This window comes from Phaenicophaeus curvirostris, chromosome 3 (genome assembly GCF_032191515.1).
Source record: "Phaenicophaeus curvirostris isolate KB17595 chromosome 3, BPBGC_Pcur_1.0, whole genome shotgun sequence".
In the NCBI taxonomy this organism is placed as follows: Eukaryota; Metazoa; Chordata; class Aves; order Cuculiformes; family Cuculidae; genus Phaenicophaeus; species Phaenicophaeus curvirostris.
Window position 1 is genome coordinate 48,219,635 of NC_091394.1, and position 18,769 is coordinate 48,238,403.

General features: G+C 37.7%; 2 protein-coding genes across 2 annotated transcripts in view; both read left to right on the top strand.

Moving 5' to 3' along the window:
* The window catches only part of LPIN2 (lipin 2), a 492,308-nt gene that overhangs the window by 220,728 nt on the left and 252,811 nt on the right, over positions 1 to 18,769 (top strand). The window lies entirely within an intron of this gene.
* METTL4 (methyltransferase 4, N6-adenosine) lies at positions 625 to 14,831 on the top strand. Its single transcript, XM_069853895.1, has 9 exons — positions 625 to 683; positions 1,048 to 1,560; positions 2,313 to 2,375; positions 4,071 to 4,437; positions 6,713 to 6,782; positions 9,132 to 9,306; positions 9,515 to 9,621; positions 10,241 to 10,329; positions 14,593 to 14,831. The coding sequence occupies exons 2-9, from the start codon at positions 1,129 to 1,131 to the stop codon at positions 14,736 to 14,738; spliced, it is 1,449 nt and encodes a 482-aa protein (XP_069709996.1). The 5' UTR covers positions 625 to 683; positions 1,048 to 1,128; the 3' UTR covers positions 14,739 to 14,831.

The following is an 18,769-nucleotide window of genomic DNA, read 5'->3' on the forward strand; positions in this document are numbered from 1 at the left end:
GTAGGATCGTGGAATGCTTTGCGTTGGAAGGGACCTTTACAGGTCGTCCAGGTCAACTCCCCTGCAGGAGCAGGGACGTCTTTAACTATATTGGGTTGCTCAGAGCCGCATCCAACCTGGCCTTGAATGTTTCCAGGTTTGGGACCTTCACCATCTTCCTGGGCGACCTGTGCCAGTGTTTCACTGCCCTCATTATAAAAAAAAATCAACTTGTTCCTTACATCCAGTCTTGATCTATTCTCCCTTAGTTTACAGCTGTTACCACTCCTGTCACTGCAGTCCCTGATACAAGAGCTTTTCCCTAGCTTTCCTGTAGTCCCCTTTATGTAGTGGAAGGTTACTAGAAGGTCTCTGAGCCTTCTCTTCTCTAGGCTGAACAACCCCAACTCTCTCAGCCTGATGCTGTAGGAGAGGTGCTCCAGCTCTCTCATCACATTTATGGCCCTCCTCTGGACCTGCCCCAGCAGCTCTATATTCTTGTGCTGATTGCTGTGTTTGTTTTCCTTTTAAATTTAAAAGAGTTGGCTTGTAATTCAGGTCTGTTTGATTATTTGGTTTTTTTTTCCTCTTTTCATTGTGGAGTAATGTGGATTTTTTCCTCCCATTTGTTCATTCTTCAGAAATGTATAAAGAAATGTGTAGTGAACCAAGGTGAGCTGGATGACTTAGAATACCATTCAAAGGTAAGTCTGAACAAAAATGGGTCTTGCAAATACACAGTACCTGACTGTGGGCATGTATTTAATGCAAGACGTGGTTGCAAACAACTTCTGTTCTTGTTGCTTGTTCTGCTAGAGGGAAGTTCACTTATTTTCTTACTTGCTAATAGAGTTATGTTAGATTAAGTCTATACTGTATATAGAAACTTATTTAAAACTTGCTTACTGTAAAAAGTGAAATAGGGATGAAATAGAAGCCATAATGGGGATACCAGCACAAGTCAGGAGTGTCCGCAGCGTGTACTCTATGACAGACATGGAAGTGTCTTTCAGAAGATAGCTGACAGTGATAATTTTGAAAGGTGAACTCTTAAAAAATTTCCCCCAGGAGGACTTTGCTCCAGGAGTTACGTATGATTGCCAGCTATGGTTTCAGGGAGTTGTTTTTTTCTTCTGGAAAAGCGGAGCTATGATGTCCGTGGTACATCGGCTGACATCGGGCTGGCTCGTGGATCATCTCTCGTTCATCAACGACTGTGGTTATGAAATCTGTGACTCCTTTGCGTACCCTGGTGGTGTCATTCCCAATAGTTCTGTCATATCTACTGGAGATCATCACACTACTTCTAACTTTCCTTCTGCCTCTTCATCAAGAGATGGTCCCATTCCTGATCCTGGAAATGAAATTGAAACAGAAGGTAAAAGAGCAAAGATGAGATATGTCTTTCGAGAGGAGTTCTTTGACATTTATAAGCCCCATATAGCTGCAGCTCCTGAGGAGCAGCTGTGGCAGAGATGCCCTGAGGCAAGTCTCACAGAAATAAAGGCCGACAGCAAGAGAGTGGAACACCAAGAAGGAACCAAGAGTGGCATCAGAGATTCTGTGGCTGTTGGTAAGAAGGTATGTTCTCTGTAATATTATACACTACAGTAATCCCCTGGCAAATACCACCGCGTAACATTGTCTTGCACATTTCAGTTTCCTGAGGTTATGCAGAAAAGCAGAAATTTAACACAATAGATTTCAAGTTGTATGGAAATGTAAACACTCATCAGGGGATTTGTGTGTCCCTTATATCAGTTACGTGCATCCTGTGACTCAAAAGCAATGGATTACTCATCTTCTGGTGGATGTTAGTTGTGGTCTGGTACTGAAGCTGAAAGTGTGGTAGTTGTCAAGATTGTGTAGATTAACAGGGAAGGAAGGACACTATGAATTTGTTTTCAGTTATGAAGATTGTTCAGTACTGTTCCTTATGGACCAAAAAAAATAAGAGTTGCGGATCTAAACCAACAAATGTAATCATGGAGACCTGGCTAATTTTCTCCTGTTATTGGTAAACAACACTTGGCAGCTGAACAAATACCTTCCAGTGTGGGCCTAAAGGAGGCATGAACATGAACTGTGGCATGCACTAGGTACCTTCAGGTCCCAGCTTTAAGTTTATGTACCTTGAGTATGCCTACAGCAGCCTAGGTATTTTGAGGTCACCTTTTTGCTTATTGAGCTTAAACTGCGGTAGAGAAAAAAAACAGATGGAAAGTTTCTTCTGCTTTTAAAAGAGTTGATTTGTAATTCAGTTATATTTGGTAATTTATTTTTTCATCAGGGAGTAATACAGATTTTTTTTTCCCTGTTTGTTCATTCTGCAGAAACGTAAAAGGAAATGTGTATTGAACCAAGGTGAGCTGGATGCTTTAGAATACCATTCAAAGGTAAATCCGAACAAAAAATTTATTTTGCAAGTGCATGGTACCTGATTTTGGGTGTGTATAGAGTGTAAGATATGGTTGCAAACAAATTTTGTTCTTGTAGCTTGTTCCATTAATGGGAACATCACCTCTACAGTTCTTAAATGAGTAAGTGCTTACAGAGAATACTTATGTGAAACAAACTAGATGTTAAACTGCAGCTAGAACATTTCAAAGAGCTGGAAGCTGCATTCACAAAATCTCTTTTACTGTTACCAATAACTGAGCATGTGATGAGTTGAATATTAGTTGAACAGGAGGTGGCTGATTTGATATGAACAGCTTAATCTGTTCTGAAGATCAACTCATCTTTAGCATGTCAGGACACTGTGCTGAAGATATTCAAAGCTTCTGTCACCAAATATGCTCTAAGATGTCTTGCTTCTGCTAATAAGAAAGAATTACTCCCTCTAACATTTTACATTGCCATACTGAAACATCATGAATGAATTGGAGTGCAAGTAGCCATTTAGGCTTGTGTTAGTTGCATATTGGTGAAGTTACTACTGAACTATACTGAAGCGTGTTGGTAAATCCTAGAAATGTAATCTGTGAATAATGTTTGATGTATGAGTTCTGACACAAAGAAACTTAAGACTAGCCTGATAGATTGGGAACTGGGAGTGGGAGGGGAGAGACACAGAGATGGTTATAGAACATGTTCTAACCTGTCACAGTGAGGCAAGGCTCGGCTCAATTGCTTCATTCAGTACAAGTGGGCACAAGTTCAGATAGAGACGTTTTCTTAGCCTTGGTGAATAGCAAGTTAACACGAACACAATGCACCAGCCCTCAATGCTTTCTGTGTAGGAATTTTTAGCTAATGATTCCCCCTTCCCAAAGATCAAAGCTATGCTCAAGGGAACCCATTTTTTTGTTGGTGGAAGATGTGAAAGCGAAAACAATGGAGATCCTCAACAGCCTTTCAGAAGATTATCTGCAGATTTGCTTAGAATTGTGACAGCATTATATGTAGCTTCATGTAAACTCAGAAGGAAAGTGTTTTAAAGGTGATCGTAGTTGATCTTAATTTGTTAAATAAAAAGAGTTACAGTTTTGTTTTGGTTCTTTTTTTGAGTTGGACCTTGTATCCTTACTGCTTTCCTAAATAGTGATGTGAACCTGAATAGGACCTATGCTTGCTTTATTTCCTCTGATGAAGCTGTTGGTCGTATTGGACTTTTTGTTTAATTCTTTTCCTCTTGGACTATATTTAAATTACTACATTGTTCTTATGCATGGCAACAAGCTTGTAGTAAATATGCGCAGTTTGCTGTGATACAGTGTAGAGGTCCTGCAATTGTTATTGTGAATAAGCTATGCATGTGCAGAATTGCCTTAAAGAAGAGAGCTTTGAAGTTCAACATCAAACAGAGGTTTATTAGTATGAAAACTCTTCAGCTAAAATAAAATCATTGAACAATAGGAATATGGAAAGAAATGAAGATAAGAAGTTTGATGTCTCGGAGGCCTTTGTAACTTCAGGTGATTTTTGGTGAATGTTATTATGCCCTTGGAGATTTTGAGACAATGATTTCATTTGGCAAGGATCCTTTTCCCACTCTACAGATTCAGAATGTTTTGATTTCTATTGCATTCCCTAGTCAAGTAGGTACTTGGAAAATAATTTTTTTCCCTTGTTTCTTTATGACCACACAGATCAGGAAGCTCATTTGGGAAGGCACTTTGCATTTAGTCCAAGAAGGACTCAAAAGTGGTTTTCTTCACTCCACTACTGCAGAAGTCGATTACAGGAAGAATGGTGTTCCTGGACGCATTGGATGTGGGTTGGCTGAATTATGTGAAATGGCCAAGCAGTTTCCAGCTGTGAATGAAAGTTACCATGCAGCTGTACGTGTGCTAGATGATGAAACCTCCGTTCCAGAGCAGGACCTGCTTTCTTGTGTTACAGAAAACAGCTCAAACTCTGCAAAGATAGTTGTGTTAATGGGGCAGAAGTACTTGGTGCCACCAAAAAGCAGTTTCCTTTTATCTGATATTTCATGTTTACAGCCCCTGCTGAACTGTAAGTATCTTTAAGCATTAGAGTTTAGCGCTTCTCTCTTGCCTGAGAAGGGCATTTAATGTCAAAATCACTAAGGACTCAATGAACAGATTTTAACATACAGCATTATGCTGATAGGAAATGCTGCTGCAAGCTTTCAAAGGTGTATTTCTAAATTTGTGCAAATAGTTGAGGGTTTTCAAAGGAATTTTGAGCAATTAGGAGCTCATGTCATGGGGCAATTACCCATCTCCAGGAGACTTCTTTAAAAATCTCTGCCACAGCATTTTACGTGAAGCCCAAAATATGGCAGTTGCTGAGCATGTTCTGAGCCTCTGTCAGTACAGAAGTAATGTAAAAACGTTGCATTTGGGCTAGCTGTGCTGCTGGGCCCCTGTACCACAGGATGAGGCTTTCACGTAGGTCCCTGATGCTACTGGGGTGGTGTTCCTCTAGCTTATTTTTCAGCTAGATTAGGTCATGGGAGATGTGTGAGATTCTGCACCTTAAAGCAAGGGTTCCCTTACGGATTCATCCAGTGCAGCAGCAGGCTTAAACTGTTTGTGAAACCAACCCCAGTGTCCCCCAGAGAAGATAAATTTAACAGGCTGCTGCACCCAAGCAGGAAGTGAACACCATTTTAGTAAGACCACCGTGAGCAGCAAATGTGAGTTGACTTTTCAGCTGCTGCATTTTACAGCTGAGAGTATTGGCTTAAGCCAAAATCAGAGGTAGGGAAGTGGTAGGGTTTTATAATTAACTGCTCTAAAAGTAAATCAAAATCTATTCAAGCCAGTATCCCCAGCCTTGACAGGCAATGCAGAAAGTTTTAAGCTGATGACATATGACAGGCTTCACTGTACTTCACCATTCCATTAGCTTCCAGTTTGACCATCATCATCATTAGTTACAGAATCACAGAATTGTTTAGGTTGGAAAAGACCTTTAAGATCATAGAGTCCAACCATAAACCTGTTATTATTAGCAGCAGCTAAGCTTTGTTGGACAGTCTTGTAAGACAGATGTTGCCTGTGAGCAAGAGCTGGGGATTGCTGCTCTGACACTAATCAGTAATTTCAGGTTTGTTAGTTACCTGTGCTTTCTCCCTTCTAATTAGATGTTCACTGTATTTTTTTTTTTAATCAAGAAGACATGCAGGAGAATCTTGTTATCCAAATACTGATTTTTATATCCAAAGTCTGGGTTTTAGCCAGTTACTTCTTTCAGCTTTACAGTAGAAGAAAGGTCACTGTTTTCTGAATCATAGCTGTGCATGTAGCAAGTTTGGATCCTCCCAGAGGGTTAGGGGGGCAATACAAGAAATTAATGAAAATTCTTTTTAAATAAGCAACAGTGAATATTAATATAATGTCTTGATTTCAGATTTATTTTTTAGGAAGTCTACTGTTCATTTTAATTAGTATTTTATTTCTTCCCTTTCACCTGCCAGAAGAGAAGTATTTCTTGCTGGTAGCAAGAAACTGCTTTTAGGGTCACATCTCCAATGTTAATAAAGGAATAAGAAAGCATATTTAATGGGTGCTAAATTTTAGATTGTTGTTCTTATTAGCTCTTAAATAATCAGCATCAGATTCAGTGAAGGAACAAATATGTTCTGTGGAAAGAATAAAATTGCAGAGTTTTTTGTGTATGTGTCTTATGTTCTGCAAGAACAGTAAACAGTAAACCCAGCTTCTCCTGTGAAGACTCTTTCAGTTCTCTTCCTCTTGTCCATTAGTTTCCATTTCACACGTTGGACCTAGCTGTCTGTCTCTCCTCACCTCTAGTACTGCAAAATGCATTTTTTCAGGGCTGGTTTGGAGCTCTGCATGTCCTAGTTGGCCTGCTGAAAGATAAACAGGACAGGAATCTTGTGTTCAGGGCTGTAGCCTTTCGCTCAGCTGGGTGTCTTATTCCATAGCTACTGCTAGGAAACTTGGAGAATTTTTTCATCTTTGAGACTTGTGCTCTGCTACAATTTATTTTTTTCTCTGAAAGTCCACAGGACTTGGAGTCCACTTTCTTGGAGTGATCTGACACATAAACATCCTCTCCTTAGATAATCAACCTAAAAGTCTCAGAATTATATAATTATCTGAATTAAAACAAGCATGCTAGAAGCCTTTTAGCTTCTTAATTGGAAAGAATAGAAGACAATTGTGATTTTGCTGCATAACTGGCTCTCTAAATATTGTCTGGATGTGGGTAGCTAAGCCTTTATCAGTTAATTAGTAGATTTATTTTAAAGCTAATTTACTGGTGTCTTATTTTTTTTTTTTGTAATTTCACTTACCAGACAAGAAAAAATATGATGTAATTGTGATTGATCCACCATGGGAGAATAAGTCTGTTAAAAGGAGTAACAGGTAAATTTTATAGTAAAATCAAACAAACTTCATCATCTTAGCTTACAAAGGTTAATTAACATTTTAATATACAGATTCAATCCAAGGCAAATAGACTGTAGCTTAATCTAGCAAATATTTTGGCACATGCCTACCTTCAAGTCAGGAAATGTCTTGGGGATTTCACTGAAATGGCTTGGATAATTTGCACACAAAATATTTGAAAGAGTAGTTCTTAAATTACCTAGCTGATGAGAGAATGGTAGTCCTTGAGACTTAAAAGGAGGGCCTGGAATTGGCTGCTTTATAAGGCCAAGATCACATAGATTTTAGTTTGGAATTAATAGGATTGTGTTAGCAGGCATAAAGCTAGATAGATGAAGTATTTCCAGGTCTGAGGTTCAATTTAGAAGGTTTAGGTTTTTAATATATTTTTTTTTTTAATTTGAGCTGTAGTTTGAGCTTCCGTAGGAGAGAGAAAGTGATAATGCAGCAGTAAAGTCCTCAGTCGCAGTAAGAACTTTGAGTACTTTAGTTTATGAAGTCGTTAACTTAAAATTTTATGGGCTTCTCCACCGAGTAACATCAGGCTTATGCCAGTGGAGCTGACTTGATTACCATAGAATTGTGTCTGTGTGAAAGAAGGGCAGACAGGAAATATAGCCCTGTAACTTCTGGAATAATGTCTGTAGCTTCTGAAACTTGCTATGTATACATAATTTGAAGATGCAGAGAGCAATTAGTAGATTTTACTTTGGAAGCCCTCTAGAAACCCAGAGTTAAACTCATTGAGGTATTTCTTGATAAGTTACTCAAAACTGTAGTTACTCACAAGGGTGAATTAGCCAGCAAGACCCTCTCTCTCTTAGTTCTTCCATTTTTTGCCTTTATTTTCTATCTCTGCTGTTACCTTGTTGATGGCTAATCTTCATTAAGCATTACACATCTGGGTTGTGAATATTGTTTCCTCCAGGCAGGTTAGCCCAGGCTGTTTTGGATTTTAGCATTGTTACCTGTTTCTCACTGTTGTTCTCACTGTTCATTAAATAGCTGAGAGAACTGGGTTTGTTCAGCCTTGAAAGGAGAAGGCATAGGAGAGACCTTATTTCTGTGTACCAGTACATAAAGGGTCTCTATCAAGAGGAGAGAGGCTCCATTTTTACAGGGAGTCATATGGAAAAACCACTGGCACAGGTTGCCCAGGGAAGCTGTGGCTGCCCCACCCCTGGAGGTGTTCAAGGCCAGGTTGGATGGGACCTTGGGCAGCTTGATCTAGTGGGATGGAACTAGATGACCTTTAAGGTCCCTTCTAACCCAAACTGTTCTATGATAATGGATGTAAGTTGCTTCTGGGGAGATTCTGATTGGATTCCAGAAGAAATTTTTTCATCATGAGAAGAGTTAAACATTGGAATAATCTTCCCTAGGGAAGTGGTAGATTCCTCTATGCTCAAGGCTCAGCTTAACAGGATACTAGGCCATCTAATTTAAACTGTATATCACCTAAAAAGGTTGGACCAGATGATTCTAGAGGTCCCTTCCAACCTGGCATTCTGTGATGCTATAAATTAGGGATCACTGATACCCAGATGCTGGCTGTCAGTTCCACTAGGCAATGTGCCAGTGTTTCTAATGCTGCAATGTGTATGTTCCACAAATTGCAACTCACTAAGTGTGTTGACTAGCATGATGAGATGCTAGATGGTAGAACAGGACAGAATCTGGAAAACATAATGTATTCACCGATGTGGCACACGGTTAGTTCAAAAATATGCAGAACTGTCCTGAATAACCTAGAGAACTTTTACAGTGTATGATAATATAAAATTAATGAATACCTTCTGCAAATAATTGGAGAAGTGATTACTCTTTTATGACCTTTAACTTGCCAGTCAAATTAGCATTGCCCTTGCACTTGTAAATGACTCACTTGTCATTTTCATTTGAAAGAGAGATTGCTTATTATGAAAACTGAATAATGTTACATTGATGAAAGAGCTGCTTTTCACTAAATAGCTTTGTTCTGGCATAAAGATGACAGTATTGAATTACATATGACAGTTCTTAAGTTAAATGTGGGCTTTTAGACTTCTTCAGAATCACAACTTGTAATACTTTGAGGAAGTAATAGAAATATGTAGTTATAGGTTCTGCTCAGCAAAACTTAAGTACATACACTAATGATTTTATATCAAAATCTGTCATATTTCACCACTGGGTGTCAGTCTTGATCTATTTTTACAGTGCGTGTTGTCAGGCCATAATTCTTGAAACATCTTGGCTGTGTAACTTCTTTATCCATTTGTGTTACTTTGCAATTTTTTGTATTTGTTGTATGCTAACTTGCTTTCTCACTTTACTGGCATATAGATACAGCTACTTGGATTCATGGCAAATCAAGCAGCTTCCTGTACCAGCACTAGCTGCTCCAAGTTGTCTTGTAGTCACATGGGTGACTAATAGACAGAAGCACTTACGTTTTGTTAAAGATGAACTTTATCCTCATTGGTCTGTGAAAACACTTGCTGAGTGGCACTGGGTAAAAGTAAGTTCCCAGTTTGTTTTGTTGCTTTCTTGAAGGCTGAGGGGGCTTGCACTATGGCATTTCATATTCTTATCATTTGTCTATTGATTACTATGTGCTTGCGTATTTGCAAGCTATGATATCATCAATGTCTTCCCTTTTATCAAAGAAAATGTTTCAAAAAAACATGGAAGATGTTTATATCCAGTTTTTAACTCCTTTATGTCAGATTACTAGAGCTGGAGAATTTGTGTTGCCTTTGGATTCTTTACACAAAAAGCCTTATGAAGTTCTTGTATTGGGGAAAGTTCGAGGAGGTGAAGAGGAAGCCATAAGGTATGCCAGACTATTTATGGTGAATGTCTTTTTTTGAGGCTGCTAGGATTCTCTTTGTATATATGTCGCTTGTATGTTATACAGTATAATGTCCCAGTATCTTCTCTTGGTGTTCTCTTTTGGCTAATTTTGGACCTAAAATTTTGGCTGATAAGACCTAGCATTATTAGCTTTGGGATAAAGGAGTGCCTTAGTGAGATTAAAGGACAAAACCCTGTTTGTTATATCCACCTCTGTTGGGAAACAGCATTAGATAAAACCCTTGTGGACAGGGCTTACTGTGACAAGTTCCCTCAGACCACGAGTCTTTGGCACAGGCTGATGCCATTTTGGGAATGCTGGTGTTTTTCTACACGGGAAAATGTGTAGGACTACCTTGTTTGTTCTCAGTTTCTGTGTGGCCATTGTTAACAATGTTTTGTCTAAAGCCTCAGTGATTTTTATAAACTGACCTTTTATATATTATGACTAAGCAGCATTTAACTTCCCTTAGACTTATCTGAGGTTTGGCTCTGAATGGACATAGTGTGTTACCTCCCATCTAAGTAGCTCTGTGAGACCTTTCATGTCACCTTTTGTGGTATTCACGCTTCTTTTCTTCTTCTGATTTATATGACAGGAAATCTGAAGATTTACTACCAATTCCAGAACATAAGTTAATTGTCAGTGTACCCTGCAGTCTGCATTCCCATAAACCCCCTCTTACTGGTACGTTTTTGTTGATGTGTAATGTTTCTGTAGGGCATTGGACTTGGACATCTGAAATGATGTGCCTAGGATGGGATATCCTTATGTATACAATGCCTTAGTTCCCCATATGCCAAGCAGTTTTGTTAACAGGACTTGTGCTTCCTCAGTGTTTCTGAAAATGGTATCAGGCAGTTATGGTAGACGTGCATTTTTTCAATTTGTTTTTGAAATGCTGCAGAAACAATTTAGAGATAGTGTTTGTATGAAGTTGTGCCAAATGACCTAAAGTGCCGTAGGGGACACATGCCACTTTGTGAATCTATGTAAATTAGGATATCTTCTTCTTAGTTAATAAAAGGAGAAATCTTTCTTTATTGCATCATCCTGAAAAAAATGTTTTTATTTCTGCATGGGTTGTGTATATACCTGCAGTATAGTTGTGCCTTTAAATCAAAAATCTTAATTATTTAAAAATTGTTAAAAATAGACAACAAATAAGGCATGCATACTTATTTCTGAAAAGCTGTATTTAGTTTACTGAAATTGATTCAGTGACCTCAGCCAGTCAGTTAGCGTGGGTATGAATTCAACTTCTCAGAGTTCAGTCCAAAGGATTTGAAGGTTTCTATGTGATATCTTACCTTTTACACATTGTTTTGGAGCACTCTTACTTTGACTGATTCCATCAATAGAAAATTGTACTACTTTTATTATTACAGGACCTGAGTGCTTTACAGTGCTATGGTAAGAAACATAATTAATCCCTGTCACAAAAATGGTTTCATCTTCCCTCAAGGGAATCTGTTGTAAATTGAGGTCCTGAATGGGTTTTGAAAGAAATTATTCAGGCTAATTTATATATTTCATGAATCTTTATGTGAATGCTGGGGTTTGATACTGTAGTGCAGCATTTATGTTTCTGTTTGAAAAATTAATTTGCTGTTGAGGAATATCAGTGATTTACAAGTTTTTTGTAAAAATCCCAAAGTATTGGCAGCTCCATTCAGAATTTGGTTATGGAATAAGAAGGTAGACCGAAAGACTAATTGCTGATGCTTTGACTTCAATATTATAAATGGTTATCACTTTCACAATCAGAGAGTATTCTCAAATGGCCAGTAGAGAGCAGCTGAGCCACATCCTAGGGTGATCCAAAAGAGAGTTGAACAGAAGCAGAGATTTGGTGATGGGGGAGAAGGACACTTGATGAGTTACATGCATTCTTTATGCTTTGTTTAAGTAGTAACAGAGCCAAAAATATTAGTATTTATTAATGCTGTCTGGCACTTTATTTCTTGTTACTACTGTAAAGGCTGTATGTTGGTACATATGTAGCCGCTTAATGACTGATTGTAACAGTTTATGTCTCTGGGGGGAGACAAAGATGTAAATTAAAGCAAGCCATCAAAAAGAGATGTTGGAGTTCCTACAGTGCATTTAACCATGAAATTGTGACTGTAGGGCTTTTTGGTGATGCATGTGCTGTGTTCAATGCTTAGAGCTTTAATATGTCATTGTAAATGTACTTAAGCTTCTTTATGCAAATGTGTTAAAATGAAATTTTATTACTCCTGGTTTTGATTCAAATAACAGCAGGTTTTCTTCCTAATTCAGTTCCATGTTGCTCTTAGAAATGACATAGAAGATATTGTTACACAGATGATGTGAAGTAGTGTGTAACTTCAAATACCTTTTTTCCTGTTTTATAGATTATTTTTGTTATAGCCATTTCTCCTCCAGTTTTTTTAGTATGTATGTCTATTACTATTACTTTCTGGTCCTGCTCTGTTCAGGGTTTAGACAAACTGGGCAATAAGGACCTCTACGTTGCAAACTCTTTTGAAGGATTACTATGAAGTGAGTTCAATTGGATGCTTTGTGCTTTGCGTGGCTCACAAATCAGACAGTAAAAAGCCAGCAAAGTAATTTTCAGTTTGTGTCTGATTTGCCATGTAGAATTTGCTGTCTGGGTAGCGTAAGTTCAAAAGATAAGGGGAAGCTGTTGCTTCCCAGTCTTCGAGATTGGTTGAATCTGCTAAGCATGCTTTTAAAATTTTTTCTCTTTAGGCATAGAAGTTTTTGGTGCTTAGTAAAACTGCCTTTGGTTACTGGGTTTATTGCTGTGATGGTATTTTTAATCTATGCATTTTAAGAACTAAGATGAACATTACTAATGTACTCTTAATGAAATTTTGTTACCTAAATAGTTGCTTTCTCTCCTGAAAAGCCTATCTAAAGCATAACATGATTCTATTTTGTTGTTTTATGGTGAGGGGAGAAAAAGATCCGATAAAGCCTGGACTCTGCATTAAGCTATGCAAGATCTTATGCCCATTAGAGTCAAAAAGATGTCGTACAGATGTCAGGATCTGCTCCCAGAGAGCTTATTGAAAGCTTTGGAGCTTTGCTTTCTGTAGCCTCTCCTTTATCTTCTACAGAAAAAGTGCAACCTCTTTCAACATGGGCTTACTTAGTTGATCAAGAGAATAGATTTTTGGGAGACTGTTGTTAAAATGCTGGCAGTAAATTGTGCACTGAAATCCTTAACTAAATAAAGCATGGAAAAATAACAACAAATTTTACCACTTTTTTTTATAATATGGTGGGTTTGCAGAATGGTATAAAAGCAGCTACTCATAACTGGTATCTTAATTAGTTGAACTCCTGTGACACCAATGCTCAGTGCAGCAAGTTTTCTGTAAGTATGTACATTTTCCTCTAAACTTCCCAGACTCATTTCTGCAAGTGATAGATTTGTTCAAACATTTTGCCTCTAAAAAAATCAGGTTTTTAGACTAAGATTCCTGCTGGTAGCAAAATTTTTTAGATTAAATGCTGCCTTGATGATAACCCATCTGAGACATTCTTTTGACATTTGTTGAAGATTAAGAGAAGGAGAATAGATTTATATACCATGCCAAAATACGAGAAACTCTGGAAATGGCCATTACAAAATATTTAAGAAGAATTATTGAATTGACTTGAAGCTCTGGAAAAGGTGAGGTAGGAAATGCATCTGGGGTTGGTTAACACTCAGTAGAAACTGAAGTGGATGCTCATCTTTCAGCAACAAGAGCAATCCGTGACAAGATCAGCTGGGCTCTCACACAAGAAGTCTTTGACTACCAAACTAGATTCAGAAAGTCAGGACTTGGGTTACACCAAAAAGAAAAGCATTTGCTGTCATGCTTTGATGTTTGCTGATTGGATGTAACTTTGCGTTCTGAAATGATCATATTTGAAGATATTGAGTCAAGCAACATAATGTTGGACTTAGGAGCTGTATTTTTAAGCTGTAGAAATTTAGAAATCACTGGGAGATCTGAACAAAAATGACCAAAAATACCCTTTGGAAAAGAAAATGGTTTCTTACTTTTTGTTCTTTTTTGTCCTTAGTTGTGAAATAAAAACTAAATATGTAATTTTTAGTACAGATGTTTTTCAGTCTTTCTGCCTCCTTTGTGTTGGATGCTCCTTTAGCTTTTCTCATGCCTATTTTTATATGTAGTATCTTTGTAGCTATTTTCTGAGACCTAGTGAAGAATTTGTTTGATCCAGCCACTAACTAAATGGCTCTGTATGACAAGTAAGATGTTTAACAATAAACTGTTCACAATAATATTTTTCAGGCAAAATGCAAGATCTTTTTCTATCACTCCAAGACCACCAGTCATAATTGTTGCCACAATTGATATTAATATTAGACATATTTTTATTTTGAATGAAGCAGTAAAAATACACAACTGTGAAAGAAATTTGGGATATATGTTACTGAATGAAAGAACACAGTTATATAGATGTTTCTATGGTTGCCAAGTTTGATATGGAGGAAAAAAACGTCCTTGCATTTTTATAGCCCCTGTTTAAGATGTGGAGGAAAAAGAGTGTGATCTTAATTAAGAGATTAATTAATTAATAAATAGAAATATCGCCCCTGTGTTATGCGAGTCTTTAGGAGGCATTTGGTTGATATTAGTAGAAAATTCAGAACTCTTCTATGTAGAGACCTTATTCCCTTTCTCTAAATGAAAACCAATACATCAAGGCTGTTGAAGGCCTTGACAGTATTGTTCAGAATCTCAAGGGCACTTATTTAAAGTGACTTTCTCTCTATAAATATTCCAGGTGTTTCAAACCTCTTAAATTAATTTTCTGCCTCTCTCATTTTAATGAACCATTCTGCATTTTATCCACTGACAGCACAGGGGAGGTTTTATTTATTTACTATTATTATTTGTACCTTTGTCACTGTTATCTTTTTTTTTTTTTTCTCTTGCACAGCAGTTCTGGCAGAGTTTATCAAGCCAGATGTGGAATGCTTGGAGTTGTTTGCTCGCAACCTACAGCCTGGATGGACTAGCTGGGGAAATGAGGTTTTGAAGTTTCAGCACATTGATTATTTCACTCTTCTGCAGAATGCAAACTGAGTTGGATCTGGTAGCTTAATTCTGAAATTCCACGCCTTCTCAGCAGGCTCTTGAACTTTCCTCCACTGCTGATGGTACACTCAGAGGGTAACAGAACTAAAACCACTTCAGTTATAACTCTTGAAGTGACAGGATATCTATTTAATGCTGTCTCCATTTATACAAGTTAGTCCTTTATTTTGATTATCTTGAGATATTTAAATACTGATGTTAGAGTGTAAGTCCATCCCTCGTTTTTTCAGACCTCAAGAAAATTAAGATATTTTAAAGTATCCTCTGTGCAGCTGTCAAATCTGAGCATTATAAGTGCTACAGTGTTACACTCGAAAGGTATTGTTTTTGAAGAATGAGATTGTGTTATTTTTAAAGAGTGGCCATAGAAATGAACAGTTCTGAATTACATATGTTTCCTTAAAGAAGACTGAATTTTACAAAACAGTGGATTTTTAACTAAAATAATTATGAAGGGAGTGTATCTTCCTACATGTTTATATCCATCTGTCTACCTCAGAGGAAATAGAAGGAGCAGGGCTTGTGTTAATTGGCAAATGAATTATTGACCGACCACATTCTATGCAAAATTACACTTTTGAAACAGTCAGCAATTCCATCTTTCTGTATATGGTGTTCATTCTTTTCATTCTTTGAATACCTTGGAAATGACTGTTACATTTACCTGAAATTTTAGCAGAATGTAAGTATTTTAAAAACTATCTTTCCTTATGTTCTTGGAACAAAAAAAAGCCATGCCCATGAGCTGTATTTTTCAGGTCATATAAAAATGATTTATTTATTTTTTTTTTTTAAGAATGCTACACTTTGTGTGTCCTTTGCTGCCCTTAGATTTGCTTTGAAAAATGAAAAAAATAGATTTAATGAGCCCTCTGCCACTCGGTCATTTGAAGAAGTACAGACAGAGCTCCTGGACAAGCTGGTTTTCTTGATGGCAGGCTCCTGAGTTCTGACTGTTTGTAATGGGGAACAAAATGCATCGAATACTTTTTTTACATTCATTTCCATTTTAGTAGACTGGTGAATGTTTTTAATGTACGCTTTAAATTTTAGCAGATTATTTTGTAATGATTTTTTAATAAAAATCTGTCAGTGTTTGAGTTGTCGACATGGTTTCTGTGTTACTGTTCATTTTCATGTTTTACTGAGGAAAATGCTTTTCCATTTTCGCTTCCTTTCCCTTTTTTCCCTTGTTCCCTTTTTTTTTTCCTTGTTCCCCTGTTTCTTTTTCTTTCAGTTTTACAAAACATCCCCTACCTGGAGCTTCTGAGCTCCTGGTCAGAATTCCCCTCTGCTCCCAAGATGGTCTTGTCCAGTACTAAATTGACTGTATGAGACTCAAATATGGCATAAATCATAACTGCTGTACATATTTTGTTTTTCCTTTGTTCTCTGTAAAATGGCACAAGAAATGATGATATTGTCTGCTCCACACCCACTGCTATGAATGGCTCTAGATTGTCTTTTAATTGCAAATAAAGGAAAAAGATGAAGAATGTAAGAGATTCGGAAATGACTTTTCTCCCATGAGCTAAGAAGCAGAACCCGTCTAAAGGAATGACCTTCTTCAAGCTGTTTAAGAATTGATGACCTATTTAGTCTGTTTTTTTTTTCCTATGGGTCCCTTCAAGTCACGGCCTCCTTGCACTTACTCTGTCTTGTATGCTGCTGTGCTCAGAAGCTGAGCAGCTAATTCTGGCAGCTATAATCCAATCTCCTGAGTATGGTTTGTACGTTGAGCGCATGTGCAGGCAGGCTGTAAGCTTCTGAGGCTGGAAATCAAATGTTGCAGATTGGAGTCTAAATAAATACCTAATCCTGTCATAAATAGTTATGGAATTGTGCCTTGGAGAGCTGTTTGCTGCTGTTCCAGTGCTTGGGCTATGAGGAGAACCTTGTGAACATGACAGAAGTGGTGTTCTACAGCTGCAGCCAACCTGAAACTATTTGGTTTCCTCAGAAGGAGGTTCAGCATATCTCAGTTTGTTGCTAACTCAGAAATCTCGTGATGGTATTAGCAGCTTATAGTTTCAGAGTCATCTTTTAAACATAATTATTGGCCTATTGTGCTTAATTCATAATTTAAATAGCCATTTATACTTCTCCAGCAGCCCAAAATCCCAGCTGTCCCCAAGCAGCCATCAAATCTTTCACTGTCAAGTCAGATGATTCCTCTGAGGCAGGTTCTGAAGCGTACTGAAAAATCAGTGGCAAGAGAAGCCATCTAATATAAAAGGACGATTTAAGATCCAGTTTCCTTTTACAAAAGAATAATATTACCTGTATCAATTGCTCTGTATTACTTTTGTGGTGGAAATATGCCCTCTGTTGTGTCAAGTCTTGTATGAAAAGGCAAACCTGCTCTGAAGAGTTTATAAACTTGGCAAGAAATGAAAGAACAAGGAAAAAGATAAAGCTGTAGGAATACGGTATAGTAATGAGATGTTGAGGTGAATGTGGTAAGTAGCAGCCTAGGTATGATGTGTATCTTTAGAGTTCGTGAGAAATTATTGCCCTCCCCATTTTTAAAGAGGTTTTCTTCTTTTCTTTTGGTTTGTTAAAATTCACGCATGCCAAGGAAAAATAGGTGAAGTGTCTGTTTTACTAACAACGTTGGCAAAAGGGAAGGGTTTGGTTTTTTTTTTCAATTCTAAATTATTCTTGTGGCAGTTTAGTGAAGTGAGAACTGTGATTGCTCAAGAATTTTTGGGAAGTACTTTATTTGGTACATCTGCTGTTATTTGACCAGGACAGTGATAAAATTCTTTGGCTAGGTGTTCTCCACTACTCAAGGCCTTTTAAAATTATGTTTTACTGCAGAAAGATTTCAGTTCATAAAGCAATAAGTAATTTTAAGCTGCTTCTGTATGTAGAGTACATCAAGTGACATAATCAAACTTACTTTCATGAAGCTTCAGGTTTGAGTATGATTTTGAAATGTCAAATTAGCATATGACCTTTACTTGTATTTTTAAACTTCTATAGAGTAACAAGAATTATACCAGTAAGATATGTTTTTGAGATGGTGATAGCTAGGTGAGAACTCCTATGGAAATGGGGAAGGTTTTTTTCCAAGATCAAATGTTATTAAAAAAGTGAAGTGAGTGAGGAGCTCTTGCCTCTTTATAGGATTCAGCACAGGTGGGTGTCAGCAGCAGTAAAGAGCTGACTTTGAAAATGGATTTCCAAACTATGTAAACAACTAAAATTGCAGGAAGAAAATGCTACTGTGCCATTAGAATTGTGTTCATTAGCCACAATATACCATTTAAGACTTGCCTATTGCTTGTTTTGGGTTGAATATAACAGTAAGGGAATGGGAGATGGCTAGAGAATAGCCAAGGGATGAGGTTTGTTCAAGTTGCTGAAAGAAGTTTTGTGGTGTCCCAGCTAGCAGGTATTTTCAGAGAATCATAGAATAGTTTGGGTTGGAAGGAACCTTTAGGAGTAATCCAGCCTCCCCTACAATGAACAGGGACATCTTTAACTACATCAGGTTGCTCAGAACCCCATCCAACCTGATCTTGAATATTGGGGATGGTGCTCCTAACACCTCATTGGGCAACGTGTTCCAGTGTTTGACCACCCTCACCGTAAAAAAGGTCTTCCTTTATATCTAGTCTTAATCTACCCTCTTAGTTTGAAACCACTCACCCTTGTCCTATTGCTATAAGCCCTGCTAAAAATTTTGTCCTCATCTTTCTTATAAGGACCCTTTAAGCACTAAGAGGCCACAGTAAGGTGGCCCCAGAGCCTTCTCTTCTCCAGGCTGAACAACCCCAACTCAGCCTTTCTTTACAGAAGATGTGGGCAGCCATACATTGCTTTCACATGCTCTTCAGTTCTCACCTCAATGAGGGTTGCTTTTTGCAGAGAACACAGACATGGAAAGTAGCTGGAGTTTCACAGAACCAATGTCTAAACTGCAACCCCCCAAGAAGTGTTTCCTTGATCTAGCTGTGTTATCTGGATGCACCCTTACTATGTAGGAAAGTCTCCAGGATCAGGAGGAGCCCCAC